This window comes from Macrobrachium nipponense, chromosome 28 (genome assembly GCF_015104395.2).
Source record: "Macrobrachium nipponense isolate FS-2020 chromosome 28, ASM1510439v2, whole genome shotgun sequence".
NCBI lineage: Eukaryota > Metazoa > Arthropoda > Malacostraca > Decapoda > Palaemonidae > Macrobrachium > Macrobrachium nipponense.
The window spans coordinates 45,292,348-45,307,395 of record NC_087217.1 but is presented as its reverse complement, the minus strand read 5'-3'; the positions used below and the strand labels follow the sequence as shown (position 1 = coordinate 45,307,395).

Sequence of the window (15,048 nt, the reverse complement as noted above, 5' to 3'; positions counted from 1 at the left end):
TGATTAACTAAATGCCATCAGGAACTAGGATAGATTTGATTTGCAAAGAGCTACTGATTAACTGAATATCAACAGCTATTTGGGTAAATTTGATTTACAAAGAGCTACTGATTGACTGAATATCAACAGAGTTAGGGTACATTTGAATTACAAAGAGCTACTAATCTACCATACACTAACAGAGACTAGTGCTGGGAAAATATCTTGGTTTTGACGAGTAAGAAGTTGGTATTTTTGACATACAACAAAATTTATTATTAAGATGAATTTTGAGAGTTCAGGAGTTAAAAAGATTGCTATATTGTAAAATGAAAAGACTATGTATAATAAGGTTACTACGTAATACAAAAAAGAAAACTGCTATATATCTAACAGACAAAAATGACGATCAAGTTGGGGATAAATTGTAAAAAATAAAAAATTTTGGCAGATAGGAAACAAGATTGTTACTGAATACTTTAACACGGGAGTTAATAAAGAACATATAGTTTTTTTTTTAATTAATTTATGAACTAAACTTACGGGTAAGCTGGCAATGAGTTCAGGCAATGTTTGTAAATTTTTCCAACTAGGAAACAAGATTGTTACTAAGATACTGTTACACTGGAGATTATTGATAAGAACGTATAAATTTTACAAACAGGAAACTAAGATTGTTGCTTAACACTGTTAACACTGGAGATCACGGATAAGAACATTGCATGGTTTGTGGTTTATAATTTACCGAGTCTTCCCATTAAATGAAAGAGAGAGAGAGAGAGAAATGAAAACTGCTAGCCAGCTATCCGATCAACTCACGAATTTGTAGGGGAACACGGACACCTTGTTGAGCCAGAAGTGAGCAATGCGATTGATTTTCCTGGGATCAACCAGTTGCTGGGGTGGGTAAACGTTGAACCTCTGTCGCTTCAGGCGGTCACGTGAGTCCAGGAACTCCACACCTGTTGAGTGCAGAGAGAGAGAATTCAGTTGGACTTTTTAACCGTATGTTAGCCAGACGCGCGGAGCCAACTTATAAGGGGCGATACTTAGTACTATTAAACATGGCGGAAGCTCAGTGGGACGTCGTGTTTCGTACTATAATCACTTACGGATCAGTGATATAGTTTATTAATGTTTATATAATATGCCGGCCACGCTGTATAGAAATGGGTGTATATGACGCTTTGTATGTGAGGAAAGGTAACCCATCCCCTCCCCCCCCCCACCCACAAAATCACAGAAGAAAATATCAGATAAATTGTTAGCAATGAAGAATCAATAGAGAGAGAAAGGAAGTTCTCAATACCAAGACTATATAGTTTCTGTTTGAAGACGCCATTCGCAATTACCCTGATTCTGTAGCTTTTAGTAATTGAATAAAGTAGACCATAACATATATTATTTTATATAAATATACACATATATGTAAACAAACCACTCACGTGCCTCAATACAGAATCACAGTCGAGCATGGTGTATCTCGTATCTCGCACCGGAGAGTAACATCTCGGTGTAAAATGTCGGTAACATTTACCTGACCTTTCCAGCGTTGGTTGCCGTCCCAAAACCCGCGATAAAACTCTTGAATATTCCATATTCCATCGATCTGAAAACCACATCCGCTCCAACTCGCCATTTTCGGTGTCTTAGGAAGCCCCCCATTGCTTGGTGTTACGACTCGAGATTCATGATTTATTCAGTCGATGTGCAAACACATTTGAAGAGAAGTTTGAAAAGATTTCTGCAGTGTTGAAAGTTTTGGGAGTTATATTTGATAGTTTCATCAAACTTTGAAGCCTGTAATAAAATGTGCTCCTGTGTGTGTGTGTGTGTGTGTGTGAGAGAGAGAGAGAGAATTTATTTTTTTTTATCGTTTCATCATACTTTAAAGCCTGTGTCCCAGTGTGTGTGTGAGAGAGAGAGAGAGAGAGAGAGAGAGAGGAGAGAGAGAGAGAGAGAAATTAAATTACCTAAATACGCCAGGCAGTCCGCCATATTGACGTCCTCGTTCGTGCCCAGGTGAAGGTTGTTGTCACAGGCCCTCGACCTGAGTCCCTCCTCCACAAGCTTCCTGACGGCGCCCCTGCTGAGGACGTACCCAGCTCCCCCGTTGAAGTAAGTCGAACCCTGGAATACGAAATACAATTAGAGAATAGAATTTATGCCACTTTTCAATTCGCCATTGTTTCAAGAGGGAGGGTCTGGATGGGCCTAAGAGTACATAAACACAATGGCAGTACCTGTTTGCTTCGTGTAGGGCCTGCAGGCTTTCCTGCTTCTTTATAACTTTGCCGAGATTTAGTTTTTTAAAAGACTTTTATTGACTTTTATTCAAAGTGGTCCGTTATTTGACTCCATTTTGTTGAAGAGGAAATATCTTGAAAATATTACGAGCGCGAAATCAATACTTTTTTTTTTTTTTTTTTTGTTTTTTTTTTTTTTTTTGCTCCAGTATAATTTTCATTGGTTCCTTTATCATTTTTGGCTCATTTAAAATTTGTTGGCTCCTTTATCAATTTTCTGGCTCATTTATCATTTTTTGGGCTCCGTTATCATATTTCTGGCTCTTATTTTCCCCCGTTATAAGTTTTTGGCTCCATTATAATTTTTTGGGGCTCCTTAATCATTTTTTGGCTCCATCTTTTTTGGCTCCGTTATCATTTTTAGCTCCTTTATCATTTTTGGTTCCTTTATCTTGTAAGACTCCTTTATCCTTTTTGGCTCTTTTATCCTCTTTCTGGCTCCTTTTAACATTTTTTGAGCGCTTATATAATTTTCTGGCTCCTTTCTCATTTTTTGCTCTTTGATAATTTTTGGCTCCTTAATCTTTAATTGTCTCCTTTATATTTTTTGGCCTTCTTTATCATTTTGTCTCTTGTTCTTTTATAATTTTCCTTTTTTGCTCCTTTTAACTTTTTTCTCCTTTATCATTTTTGGGGGCACCTTTTTTTGTCCCTTTATTATTTTTTTTGCCTCTTTTATCATTTTTTCCTCCTTTATCATTTTTTGGACTCCTTTATCACTTATAAGGAAGTTTTTGTAAGATGTTATATTTAGTTGATGCAGTTGCCAGTCACGGGACTGACGGAACATCCTGATAAGGAATCTAGCAGATAAGATGCGTTGATACTATGAGTCAGGTAGATAAAGCTTAAGGTTTTGAATGAATATGAGGTGACATGGGATTCTATTGTGTTTTCGCTTACTCAGATGTGTACCTAACTGACTTTGGAGAAGAAGAAAGGGTGGCTTTGCTGGATGACTGTAATACAAAAGTACATAAGGGTGGCAGTGATGGATGACTGTAATGCAAAAGTACATAAGGTTGGCTGTGCTGAGTGACTGTAATGCAAAAGTACACAGTTGGTAGAGAAAAAGTAGTTTGCTGTTGGTGGTGTGGCGGGATCACAAGCTTAAAAAAACAAGCGGGCTAATCCCCCCACATAAACCTAATAGCTCCCGCTGCCCAACTCACCCTCAGTCACACTTTCTTCTTTACACAACAAAATACACGCAGGACAATTGACCTATACCTACAAGAAAACAAGACAAAAACAACACAAAACACACGTACTTACCAACACTCCAGATACTCCGGGCTTTGCTGGGCTGTCTGCTGTCGAGGTCGCTGAGATACCAACCACAAGGCAAAACCAAGAGCCACAACAACACAACAACAACCAAGGAACACAACCACAACTCAACACAACAATCAAGGACCACAACAACGATCAAGGAACACAACCACTACTCAACAACACAGCAACAAAAAAGGAACACAATCACAACCCAAGACCACTGCACAACCAATCACCAACAACACAAAAAAAGGCAACAAACACACCCACTAACAACAACCCTCAACCACAACAACTCACATATAATAACAGGAACTCACATAGAACTCAACAAAGACCTCACATCACAACTACTCTTAAGCAACAATATCAACTAACAAAACAACAACTATACAACAAACAAAACACAACTTAGCTGACTTTCAATTCCTCCAATAAACTGCTGTCTGAACTACTTATCATCACCAGCTCTCACCAAAGACTGACTCAAAAACACTAAAAACACGAAACTAACAATCAACAGCACCAGCAGACAGCCCAGAACCCACCAACAACCAATTCAGTCATTAACTATCCATACAGCAATTACACACTCTCTCTCTCTCTCTCTCTCTCTCTCTCTCTCTCTCTCTCTCTCTCTCTCACACACACACACACACACACACACACACACACACAGACGTTGTCAAATGGAACTCCATAACTCCTCCATAGTGGGTTTGGTTGTCAATGGCATGATGCAAAAAAAAAAAAAAAATTAAAGAGTATCGTGTGCAAGTAAGATTTAATTGAAGTAGTTCGATTATTAGGAACATACATAGCTTAAAAAATTGGGTACTGTCTTTATAACTTTACTTAGTGAGGAGAGAGAGTAAAACTTTAATCTGTGCTTTACATAAGAGCAGATGCAATGAGGAATTTGATGGACATCATGGTAAATTTTCTAAGTGTTGTCAATTTTTGGAACCTGGTGTCCTCAGAGACAGTTTTGAACGGAAGTTCATTTCAAATGAAAATAGCTTCGTGAACAATACAAAGATAAAAAAAAAAGCACTGTGGAAGAACGTTGCACGTTATGGTGAATATTAGATGAAGGGTGATAAGAAAATTCACGTCCAAGTCATTCTGTGTTATCCTCGAGTGTATCTCTGAGCGTTTATTACTCTTTCATCAGCTATTATTCTGTGCCTAACCCCCTTCCCCCCAACACTCTCCCCCCCCCCCCTCCTACCCCACACCTTCAGTTATCGTCAACTCTTTAGCATCGATCAAGTGTACAATTCATCTTCGTCTGAAGAAAGGGCAAACATGTTGCTGCTCGAATTTTTATATTTTATTTATATATTTAGGTAATGCATGAAACTTCCTCTATTGCTGTAATATCCGCATTTCATTAGGCTTAAGCGTCCATTATTTATTCCTACACAAACAAACAAAACCTATTGTCTGTGAATAAGTTTTAATTTGTGTCAAAACCCTCAGGTTTGTAAGTTAGGAAAATTACGAATTACTTTTTAAAAATTTCAATATTTTTAAATCATTCAGCAAAACGATTATCGATTAGAACGAACGTTATTTTTCGGTATGTTAGCCTTCACTTGTGTTGACGGGTAATGGCATGTGAATTTAATGAATGCATAGCTTAAAGCCGCTGTGAAAGACGGTACGTTTTTCTGGGCACAAGGTCAGGCTAGGGTACAGGACCGGGATTAATATAAAAACAATAACCGTGGTTATATGGAAAGTTCCTCGTTATGCATCAGTATATCCGTCATTCTGTCGTGTTTCTGTTTTCACCAGGCTGCCATTCGCTTATCGTAATATATTTCTTCTCGAGGACCCTAGTGCTGTCAGTGCGCCTCATATGGTGCACTGTAGTTATAACTTTCAAGGTTCTTTGCAGCGTCCCTTCGGCCCCTAACTGTAACCCTTGTCATCCCTCTTACTGCATCTCCTTCCATATTCTTTGTCCTCCATCTTCCTTTCCTCAACCCTCTGCCTTATCATTGTTTCATGGTGCAACTGCGAGGCCTCCTACCTCTTGTCGCACCTTTCAAACCTTTTTACTCTTGTTTCCCTGTTAGTGCTGAATGACCTCATTATAGGTCCCAGCGCTTGGCCTTCAACCTAATGTCTATATTCTATTCTATATTCTATCATAATATAAGAGAGTAGTCATTAGCAGTGATGACAGATACAAACCGTTCTTGGTCATTGTATATGCTTAATATGGAGAAGAGAGAGAGAGAGAGAGAGAGAGAGAGAGAGAGAGAGAGAGAGAGAGAGAGAGAGAGAGAGAGACTGTGTATGTTTGCGTGTCAAAATAGAGGGCAATAATTGAAACGGACTTGACAAGAAATAATTACTTGCGTTTTCGTTGTCAGCCTTCCTATCTGATTACGTTTTAAGCTTGTGGTATTTTCTTCTTCCATTCTGAGGACTATTAAAAGCTCGAACAGGAAGCTTATAGGCTTTTGATATGACGGAATGACTTGTGATGTGATTCGTGCTGGTGGAAGGGGATAAGTGGATAAGCCAGATGAAATTTTCCACTATTATAGGATTGGTATTGACCCAGTGTCTTGTTGAATTACTGATAACACTATCATGAATGATAACAGTTTAGATAGATAGAAGAGAGAGAGAGAGAGAGAGAGAGAGAGAGAGAGAGAGAGAGAGAGAGAGAGAGAGAGAGTATAGTTATCAGTTACTGTGGCGATTCAAAGTGAACCTCAATCCAGAAAAAAGGGAAACTCAGAGGAATGCTGCCAACTGTGTGGACATTCAGGGAAGGAACTCGTAGCTCTGAAAGAGAGAGAGAGAGAGAGAGAGAGAGAGAATGGCATCCTCAAAGACACAGTCCTTTGTTTTCGTAGACTTCCATATTTCTATCTTCTTCATTTCTAAGTGCCCTTCATACCCAGGAAAGAGACAGTACCCTATGGTGCCTACTCTCAGTCATGCAATAGACAGTCCCCTACGGTGCCTTCACTCAGTCAGGCAATACATGGACAGTCCCCTACGGTGCCTTCACTCAGTTAGGCAATACATGGACAGTCCCCTACGGTGCCTTCACTCAGTCATGCAATAGACAGTCCCCTACGGTGCCTTCACTCAGTCAGGCAATACATGGACAGTACCCTACGGTGCCTTCACTCAGTCAGGCAATGAACAGTACCCTACGGTGCCTTCACTCAGTCAGGCAATGAACAGTACCCTACGGTGCCTTCACCCAGTCAGGCAATGGACAGTATCCTACGGTGCCTTCACACAGTCGGGCAATGAACAGTACCCTACGGTGCCTTCACCCAGTCAGGCAATGGACAGTATCCTACGGTGCCTTCACACAGTCGGGCAATAGACAGTACCCTACGGTGCCTACTCCCACTCAAGCAACTAACAGCGCAATGACCTACAGTGCCTTCACTTCCTAAGGTAATTGACACTACCCTACTTCAGGTAAACTAATCAGCAAAACTTCTGAACGGAAAGTGGTGGATTTCATTTACCCTGTCCCAAGTGGAGAGGTGATTCCCTGTTGCTTGTGGTTCATCTGGGTCTAAGGATGCAACAGCTGCTTGCAAGTTCTCTATTACAACGAAGGTGTCGTCGTCAGCCTTGAAGACCCAATCGTAGTCGTCGCGATGGTTGTACGCCCATTCGAAGCCTGAAATATGAAGGGGGTGTGGTTTAAGTCCTTAGCCTTGATAGTATACCGTAAGAGCGTGGGTATACCAACTTCAGTTCCCATCAGGAATGAATATTATCATTATTAAGGAGATGAACCCTACTCATATGGAACAAAAACAATGCCACCACAGGCCCCATTGACTTAATAATAATAATAATAATAATAATAATAATAATAATAATAATAATAATAATAATAATAATAATAATAATATTTAGTAATTATTATTATTATTATTATTTTATTAATTATTATTATTATGATTATTATAATAATAATGAATATTTAGTAATTATTATTATTATTATTATTTTATTAATTATTATTCATTCTAATATTCTTATTATTATTATTATTATTATTATTTTTCTTATTATTATTATTTATTCTTAATTATTATTATTATTATTAATTATTATTATTATTATTATTATTATTATTATTCAGAAGATGAACCATATTCATATGGAACAAGTCCACCACATAGGCCATTGACTTGAAACTCAAGAAGGCTGTAATGGCGAGAAATAATTCTTGAAAATATAGCCAATTTCAATCATTTGGTAAAAGATTACGCCAGAGTAGGCTAGAGATGATTTGGACACGTAGGGAGAACGGTACGTAGATATAGAGGCTGGTGATCAGAGTACGTCGTTTGGAAGCTTTGAGAAGGAGGACTGGAAGACTTAAGAAATGCTGAGCTGACGAAGCTAGATATGAGGGTTATGCATCTGTAGATACAGATACCTATAGATACAGATATCGAGAGGTACAAGTATCTGGAGGCATAGGTATCTCGAGATATAGAATCTGTTATAGATGTCGGTCTCTAAAGATATTCGCACATATCTGTAGATAGAGATATTTGGAGATATCGATATCTAGAGATATGGATATCTCGAGATACAGTAGGTATCTATAGATAGAGATCTAGAGATATAGATATCTCGAGATATAGATAGATATCTAGAAGGGATAGTCCGTGGTGGCGTACTACTTCTGGCTTAATCTTGGAGGCATTCGAAGCCCACCCACCATCCACCCACTTACCTTGCTTCACTTTTCCCCACAGCTGGCGATAGGACGACGCCCCCGGCGTGAGGATGGTGCGAGGCAGCCTGAGGTCCCGCCTCGTCGTCAGGAACACCGAATCGGTGCAGTGACGTGCCCAGGTCACCGCCACGTGACTGGCCCTCTCGTCGTGATACTCGGGCGAGGTGATGATCAAGCAGAGGATCCTGGGAGCTTTCCGAGTCGTCTCAGGACTCCCCCTGACTTCCTTCATCTCTCGCCTCCCGACGGGGAGGTCGTTCGCGCCGACTTTGGCGCCATCGGGGTGGCGTTCCATGATAGGCAGGGACGGGTCGGGGAGGAGGAGGACGAGGTAGTCGCTGTGGTGGGGAGAGGCGACGTAGCCAGAATTGGCGCTTTAGATAATGGAGTGGTTTACTGAACATTTTTCTTGAAGCATTTTTATTACTATTTACGTAATAAAAAAGTGAATATTTTCATAATAAAGTGAATATTTATGTAACAAAGAAGGTGAATATTTACGTAATAAAGAAAGTTAGTATTTACGTAATAAAAAAATGAATATTTATGTAATAAAGAAAGCGAATATCTACGTAATAAAGAAAGCGATTATTTACGTAATAAAGAAAATTAATATTTACGTAATAAAAAAGTTAATATTTACGTAATACAGGAAGTGAATATATACGTAATAAAGAAAGTTAATATTGATGTAATAAAACAGTGAATATTTACGTAATAATGAAGTGAATATTTACGTAATAAAAAAAATTGAAATATTCTGAGCAGAAATTAAACTTTTAATGTTAGATTTGTAACCTTTACATTTTGTTTTTTATGAGTAACATACAAATTTGTCTGTAGGATTCACGTATTCATTTATTCTACAAAATTATTTTGCGTGGTCATTCATTCTACAAAAGGAATTCACGTGGTCATTATTTCTATAAAAGGAATTCACGTGGTCATTCATTCTACAAAATAAGTTCACGTGCTCATTCTACAAAAGGAATAAACGTTGTCATTCATTCTATAAAAGGATTTACGTGATCATTCGTTCTATAAAAAGGAATTCACGTGCTCATTCATTCTACAAGAGTTCACGTGCTCACTCTACAAAAGGAATTCACGTTCTCATGCATTCTATAAAAGGAATTCACGTGATCATTCATTCTATAAAAAAATTCACGTGGTCATTTATTTTGCAAGAAAAGTACTCATTCTGCCAAAAAAATCACGTACCCATTCATTCTGTAAAATAAAATTCATGTACCCATTCATTCTACAAAAAAAAACCACGTACTCATCCATTGTACCAAAAAATATTTTCAAGTACTCATTAATTCTGCAAAAAGCAATTCACGTATTCAGTAATTCTACAAAAGTTAAGTAATTCTACAAAAGCATTTTCAGCTGTTAACGTGACTGAATTCTAGGCATAAAAAGCATTTAAAAATTTATCTCCGGCCTAGTCTAACATTTACTGTAAGTCATAATTATGTCAAGAGATGCTAGGCAGTTTTAAAAGACTGTAAATAACCCACCTGTAAAAGTAGACTGTTCCAGCAACGTGAACTGTCAGGGCGCCGACAATTAAGCCCAAGACAGCCAACATGGCAACTGTCACCTTCTTCATCCTCATGACTCGTACGATACCTGACCAGGATATTGGCGCCATGTTCATTGGCAATTCTTACGTTTCTCAGATATCGGTAACTATTATCACCAGTTTCACTTCTCACACGTTTGGTTAAGGTGTCTACTTTAATTTTTTTTTTTTTTAAGGATTATTCAGTTTGTTTTCACATTTTCATTAAAAGCGGTTGTGACTTCTGATGGCTACATTTCCTTTTTCTCTTTTTTTTTTCTACAACGAAATCTTTCACATCTTCAAGTTTTTTTTTTTCCTTTTCAACTGTTTTGTTTAAATATTAATAATTCAGGATATTTTATTTTAATGCATTGCGTTTTCTGGACACCAAAATCTTTCACTCGTTAATTTTATTTTTCCTTTTCAAACTATTTTTTTTTAATTTTAGTAATTCAGGATTTTTTAAGCGAATTTTTTTTTACAGCAAATTCTGACACTTTTTTTTTTTTTCTTGTCAAATTAATTTTTTTAAACCGTAGTAATTCAGGATTTGTTCCATTTAATAATCCAATTATCGTTTTTGGTACATCAACTCTACCAATTGGCTTTTTTTCTTTTTTTTGTAAAGTATGTCTTGCAAATCTCAATAATTACATCTAACAATTCAGGAGTATTTCACTGAAGATTTCATATCATAACACTGAACTTGAGGCATTGAAGTCTTCCATTTGGAAAGGGCATTTCTGGGCTTACCAGCCTTCACTTGAAGACGTCAACAGAATATTTTTGTTTCATATCTGAAAGAGGAAAAGTCAGAATTAATAATAATAATAATAATAATTGATTGTTTGCCTTTATAGCTTGTTTGTCATTGTTCGAGCTCTCTCTCTCTCTTTCTCTCTCTACATATGTATGTATATGTATATGGTATGGCAACCAGCCTACAGGATAAACTTTGAAACCGGACAAACGCCAGTATACTTAGTATTTACCACACTCCACAGCGTTTACTGTAGTAACTACACTCGCGAGCAGACGAGTAAACCTGATTGTGATAGCTGAAAGGTCTCTCTCTAGTGCTCCACTCACGACGAAGTTAAAAGTAGGCAAGAGTGGAGGAGACGAAACTTACTTTGAAAAGTGCAAATAAAAGAGTATATTACTCTTGCTACCAGAGGTCTCCCTCACGACGAAGCTACTAATATCACAGAGTTAGTCTTAATAATTACGATTATTTGCGGATTATGTTTATAAATACATTTACAATTAACACACACACACACACACACACACACACACACATATATATATATATATATATATATATATATATATATATATATATATACTATATATATTACAGGGAGTAATAATCCTGTTATCTGCGTGTTTCTATCCTAAATGTAACAGGACCCATATTAGATTGGGTAAGAATGCGTTTGAACCTATAGACCGTAACGTAGGACGTAGTATACGTAGTAGGCATCACTGAGTATAATTCGTTGAGGAAATGCCTCGTTACAACTTATACTAGATGGAGACCCCAGCCCACCAGAAAAGATGCACGTCGAAGGTCACCTATTTTATTTATTTACATTTATACTTATAAGGTCCTCCCATGTCATTTTTCCGCTGTGATCTTAATTTGACCTTGTGACCTTTAGGCATAGGTGGTGATTTCCCTTTAGGATCCGTAGGAGGGGGAGGGGTAAGTGCTATCAGTGCACCTCAGGCTGTGCACTGTAGGTATAATCAAGGTTCTTTGCAGCGTTCTGTAGGACCATAGCTGCGACCCATTCCATTCCTCTAACTGTACGTCAGTTCATATTGTCATTTTTCCATCCTGACTTTCTTAACTTCCTCTTCACAATTGTATCAAAGGGCAACTGCTTCGAGGTTTTCCTCCTGTCACACCTTTCAAACCTTTTCAAATCTGTTTCCATTTCAGCACTGCATGACCTCATAGGTCACGTGCCTGGCGTTTGGCCTAAATTTTATACTTCAGTGTCGGTTCTCCTGAGGCTTAAATCTGAAAAAAAAGTCATGTCAAATTTTTTAGCTTTGGAGAAGTGTCTCAGATAATTATGAGTTTTCTTATGGCTTTATTAATGCAATTTTGAGTTTATTGTGATTTTTTTTATTTATCATACTGAAAAATGAAACTGACACTGAATTTAGTGTTGTAAATTAAAAAAAAAAATTACTTACCCTAGACTGGCTTTCTAGGCTAAACACTTTTACCTCAGACTTCTCTTTTAGACTAAGCAGACTAACCACATTTTACCCCAGACTGCTCTTTTAACCTAAGCACTTTTATCCCAGACTGCTCCTTTAGACTAAGCACTTTCACCCCAGACTACTCTTTTAGACTAAGCACTTCTACCCCAGACTGCTCTCTTAGACCCAGGACTTACACACGCTAAGCCCAGTGATTTATCGTATTCATTTCACAAAGGCCTTTCAGAAGCAGTAAAAGTGGCCTGTGCCTTTTATTAACCAAGAAATATGTTCACCAATCGACCGCCATGATGTTTTCTGTTCCCTCGTTATTGGATTCCTGTTTGTGCCGATAACGCTTCTTATCGACCTCGCTAAGTGTTATAACGTGATAAAAACATGTCATATACATTTTTTTTATGGTGGCATGCCTCTGTGAAGTAAATACCTTGTGGGTGGGGATAGAGAGAGAGAGATAGAGAGAGAGAAAGAGAGAGAGAGAGAGAATGTAACAATAGTGCTTTTTATATACTTCGATTTCCAATACAGCATCATTGGCGATTAGGATACGTGACTTGGGCAGTTAAATATATACTAACGATATAAAAACAGTTCTTTGTGTATAATATATATATATATATATATATATATATATATATATATATATATATATATAAAGAATTATTTATATATATATATATTATATATATCTATATATGAAAGAACTGTTTTTATATAGTTAGTATATGCTTAGCTGATGTCAGGAATAAGAGCTGATGGTGGGACCAACCCTCAAACAAACTTATTACCCCGTTGACCATGTTGTTAGTGGCAGTGACGAGCTTGACAATGAATATTTGTTTGTTACGAATACTAACAAGGTGCGAGCCGACCTCCAGCATACTCGGGACGCGTGCAAGATTTTTTTTTTCCCTCACGCTTAAGTTGTATACATTATATTCCTAACTTTTAATGTTAATTAAAAAATTCTAAAATCTACGTTAAATAGAGCCTTGTTTCACCAACGAAAATTAAAATAAAGACGCTGCGTTTTATTAGAATTAATTGTTTTGTACCGGTTAACATGTATATTATTTATTTTTTACATTTCCATTCTGAGATATTAATCGTAAATATCCTATCCTAACATTCATGTTTCTTTTAACTCAACGCAAAACCCCTTTTTCAGATTGTTTTAGGCTCTTCCATAGATCTTCCCTACTCCCCAACCCCCAACCCCACAACAAGAACAAGAACAACAACAACAGCAAAGTAGTTATTGAAAATAGTAACATTATGATCCCTACGACGTTTTCGATCTGGATAAAACCAAGCATTCAATAAACGTGCAGATTAATGAAGCACAAAGTTACCCGTTCACGTGTACACGGCAGTCGTGCGTACACAGTAAGTCTCCAGCAGCAACTGGCGTACATACGTACACCAGGATTTGAATTCACTATTGCACCCAGAAGGGCTCCTGTTATCAGAATATATATTATTATATATATATAATATATATATATAGATATAATAATATATATATAAGTCATATCACATTACCGTGATTCATATAGTACATATATCGAGCTACAAATGTCCTTTAATATCTAATTCGCTCTACCTCGGAATTAATATATTTTTCATATATGTTTAAACTAAGAGGAATTTATTCAGCGTTAGCTAAGGCTTCACTGCCAGTCCTGGAATTGAAGATGTCGATGGTTCGTGCCTGTCGGCATGCAATTCTATGATCGCTGAATATATTCCCCTTCGGTTAAACATATATGAAAAAATATCTTAATTAATTCCGAAGGTAGCAAGGCGAATTAGATATTAAAGGACATTTGTAGCTCGATATATATATATATATTATATATTATATATATATATATATATATATATTATTTATATATAATATACATATTATATAAATGTATATATATATATATATATATATATATTATATAGACCCATAAAAACCAAAATATATAAAAGATTCATAACCAAAAACACCAAAAATAATATAAAAGTAAGATTTAAATATTTTGAGACTGCTGTCTCTCTCTTCATTATCTACCTACCTGCCTGAATTCTGTTGCAACAGAACATTTTTACCAGTCATATATATATATATATATATATATATATAATATATATACATATGCTTAAAAAATCACGATAGATCCACGTGACTTCATTCGCTTATGTGTAATATATATATTATATATAGACATAGATAAATTATTAATTATATATATATATATATATATAATATGTATATATATATATATATATATGTATATATAGATAGTATATATATATGTATATATAATAGGATATATATATATATATATAATATATAGATATATATATATATATATAGACATACATATGACTTCACATCCTGTTGCTAAGTATATATAACGATAAGACAACCTCTCTCTCTCTCTCTCTCGTCAGAAAGGAGAAAGGATGTTTTTATACATGTATTTTTTTTTATCTTTTATGACAAAAATACAATAATGCAGATTTAGTTATGTCGTAGTACTGACATAATTTTACAATGGTAATTTTTCTTCTTACCAGGACATCTTACTTATATGAAGAGAACATTGCATATTTGAGTAGTTATCAGGATAGTAACTTATATACATATAAGTTGTAACTGATACACTGCTGTGAGGCTTAACCCTCTCTCTCTCTCTCTCTCTCTCTCTATAAACCACACATCGACAAAAGGTAACGTTGTTACTATATGCTGAAACATTCATGTAATCACATAAGATGAGCTAGCTAATTATTTGGAGTTTTCTGGCGTTGCAGCTGGTTGGGTCACAGCCGCCAAATGAAAGACATAGCAGGAGATCCTTTTAGACAGGCGCATCGTCGTCATGCCGATGTAAATCCCAGGCCATCCTTGGGCGGGGCATACGTATCGGTAGACAACGTTGGAC

At 36.6% G+C, this 15,048-nt stretch overlaps 1 protein-coding gene across 6 annotated transcripts in view; it reads right to left on the bottom strand.

The window, feature by feature from the left end:
* LOC135201714 (glycoprotein-N-acetylgalactosamine 3-beta-galactosyltransferase 1-like) overlaps positions 1 to 15,048 on the bottom strand; it is a 35,367-nt gene that overhangs the window by 2,100 nt on the left and 18,219 nt on the right. For 5 of the 6 annotated variants that reach the window (XM_064230885.1, XM_064230880.1, XM_064230881.1 and 2 more), the window contains exons 2-6: positions 9,828 to 10,671; positions 8,302 to 8,642; positions 7,070 to 7,227; positions 1,953 to 2,109; positions 799 to 941 (exon numbers count right to left, since the gene is read on the bottom strand). In XM_064230885.1, the coding sequence (XP_064086955.1) occupies positions 799 to 941; positions 1,953 to 2,109; positions 7,070 to 7,227; positions 8,302 to 8,642; positions 9,828 to 9,967 (939 nt within the window). In that variant the 5' untranslated portion in view covers positions 9,968 to 10,671. Of the gene's footprint in view, positions 1 to 798; positions 942 to 1,952; positions 2,110 to 7,069; positions 7,228 to 8,301; positions 8,643 to 9,827; positions 10,672 to 10,866; positions 10,974 to 15,048 lie in introns of those variants that run through there. The other variant, XM_064230883.1, reaches the window with a different exon arrangement.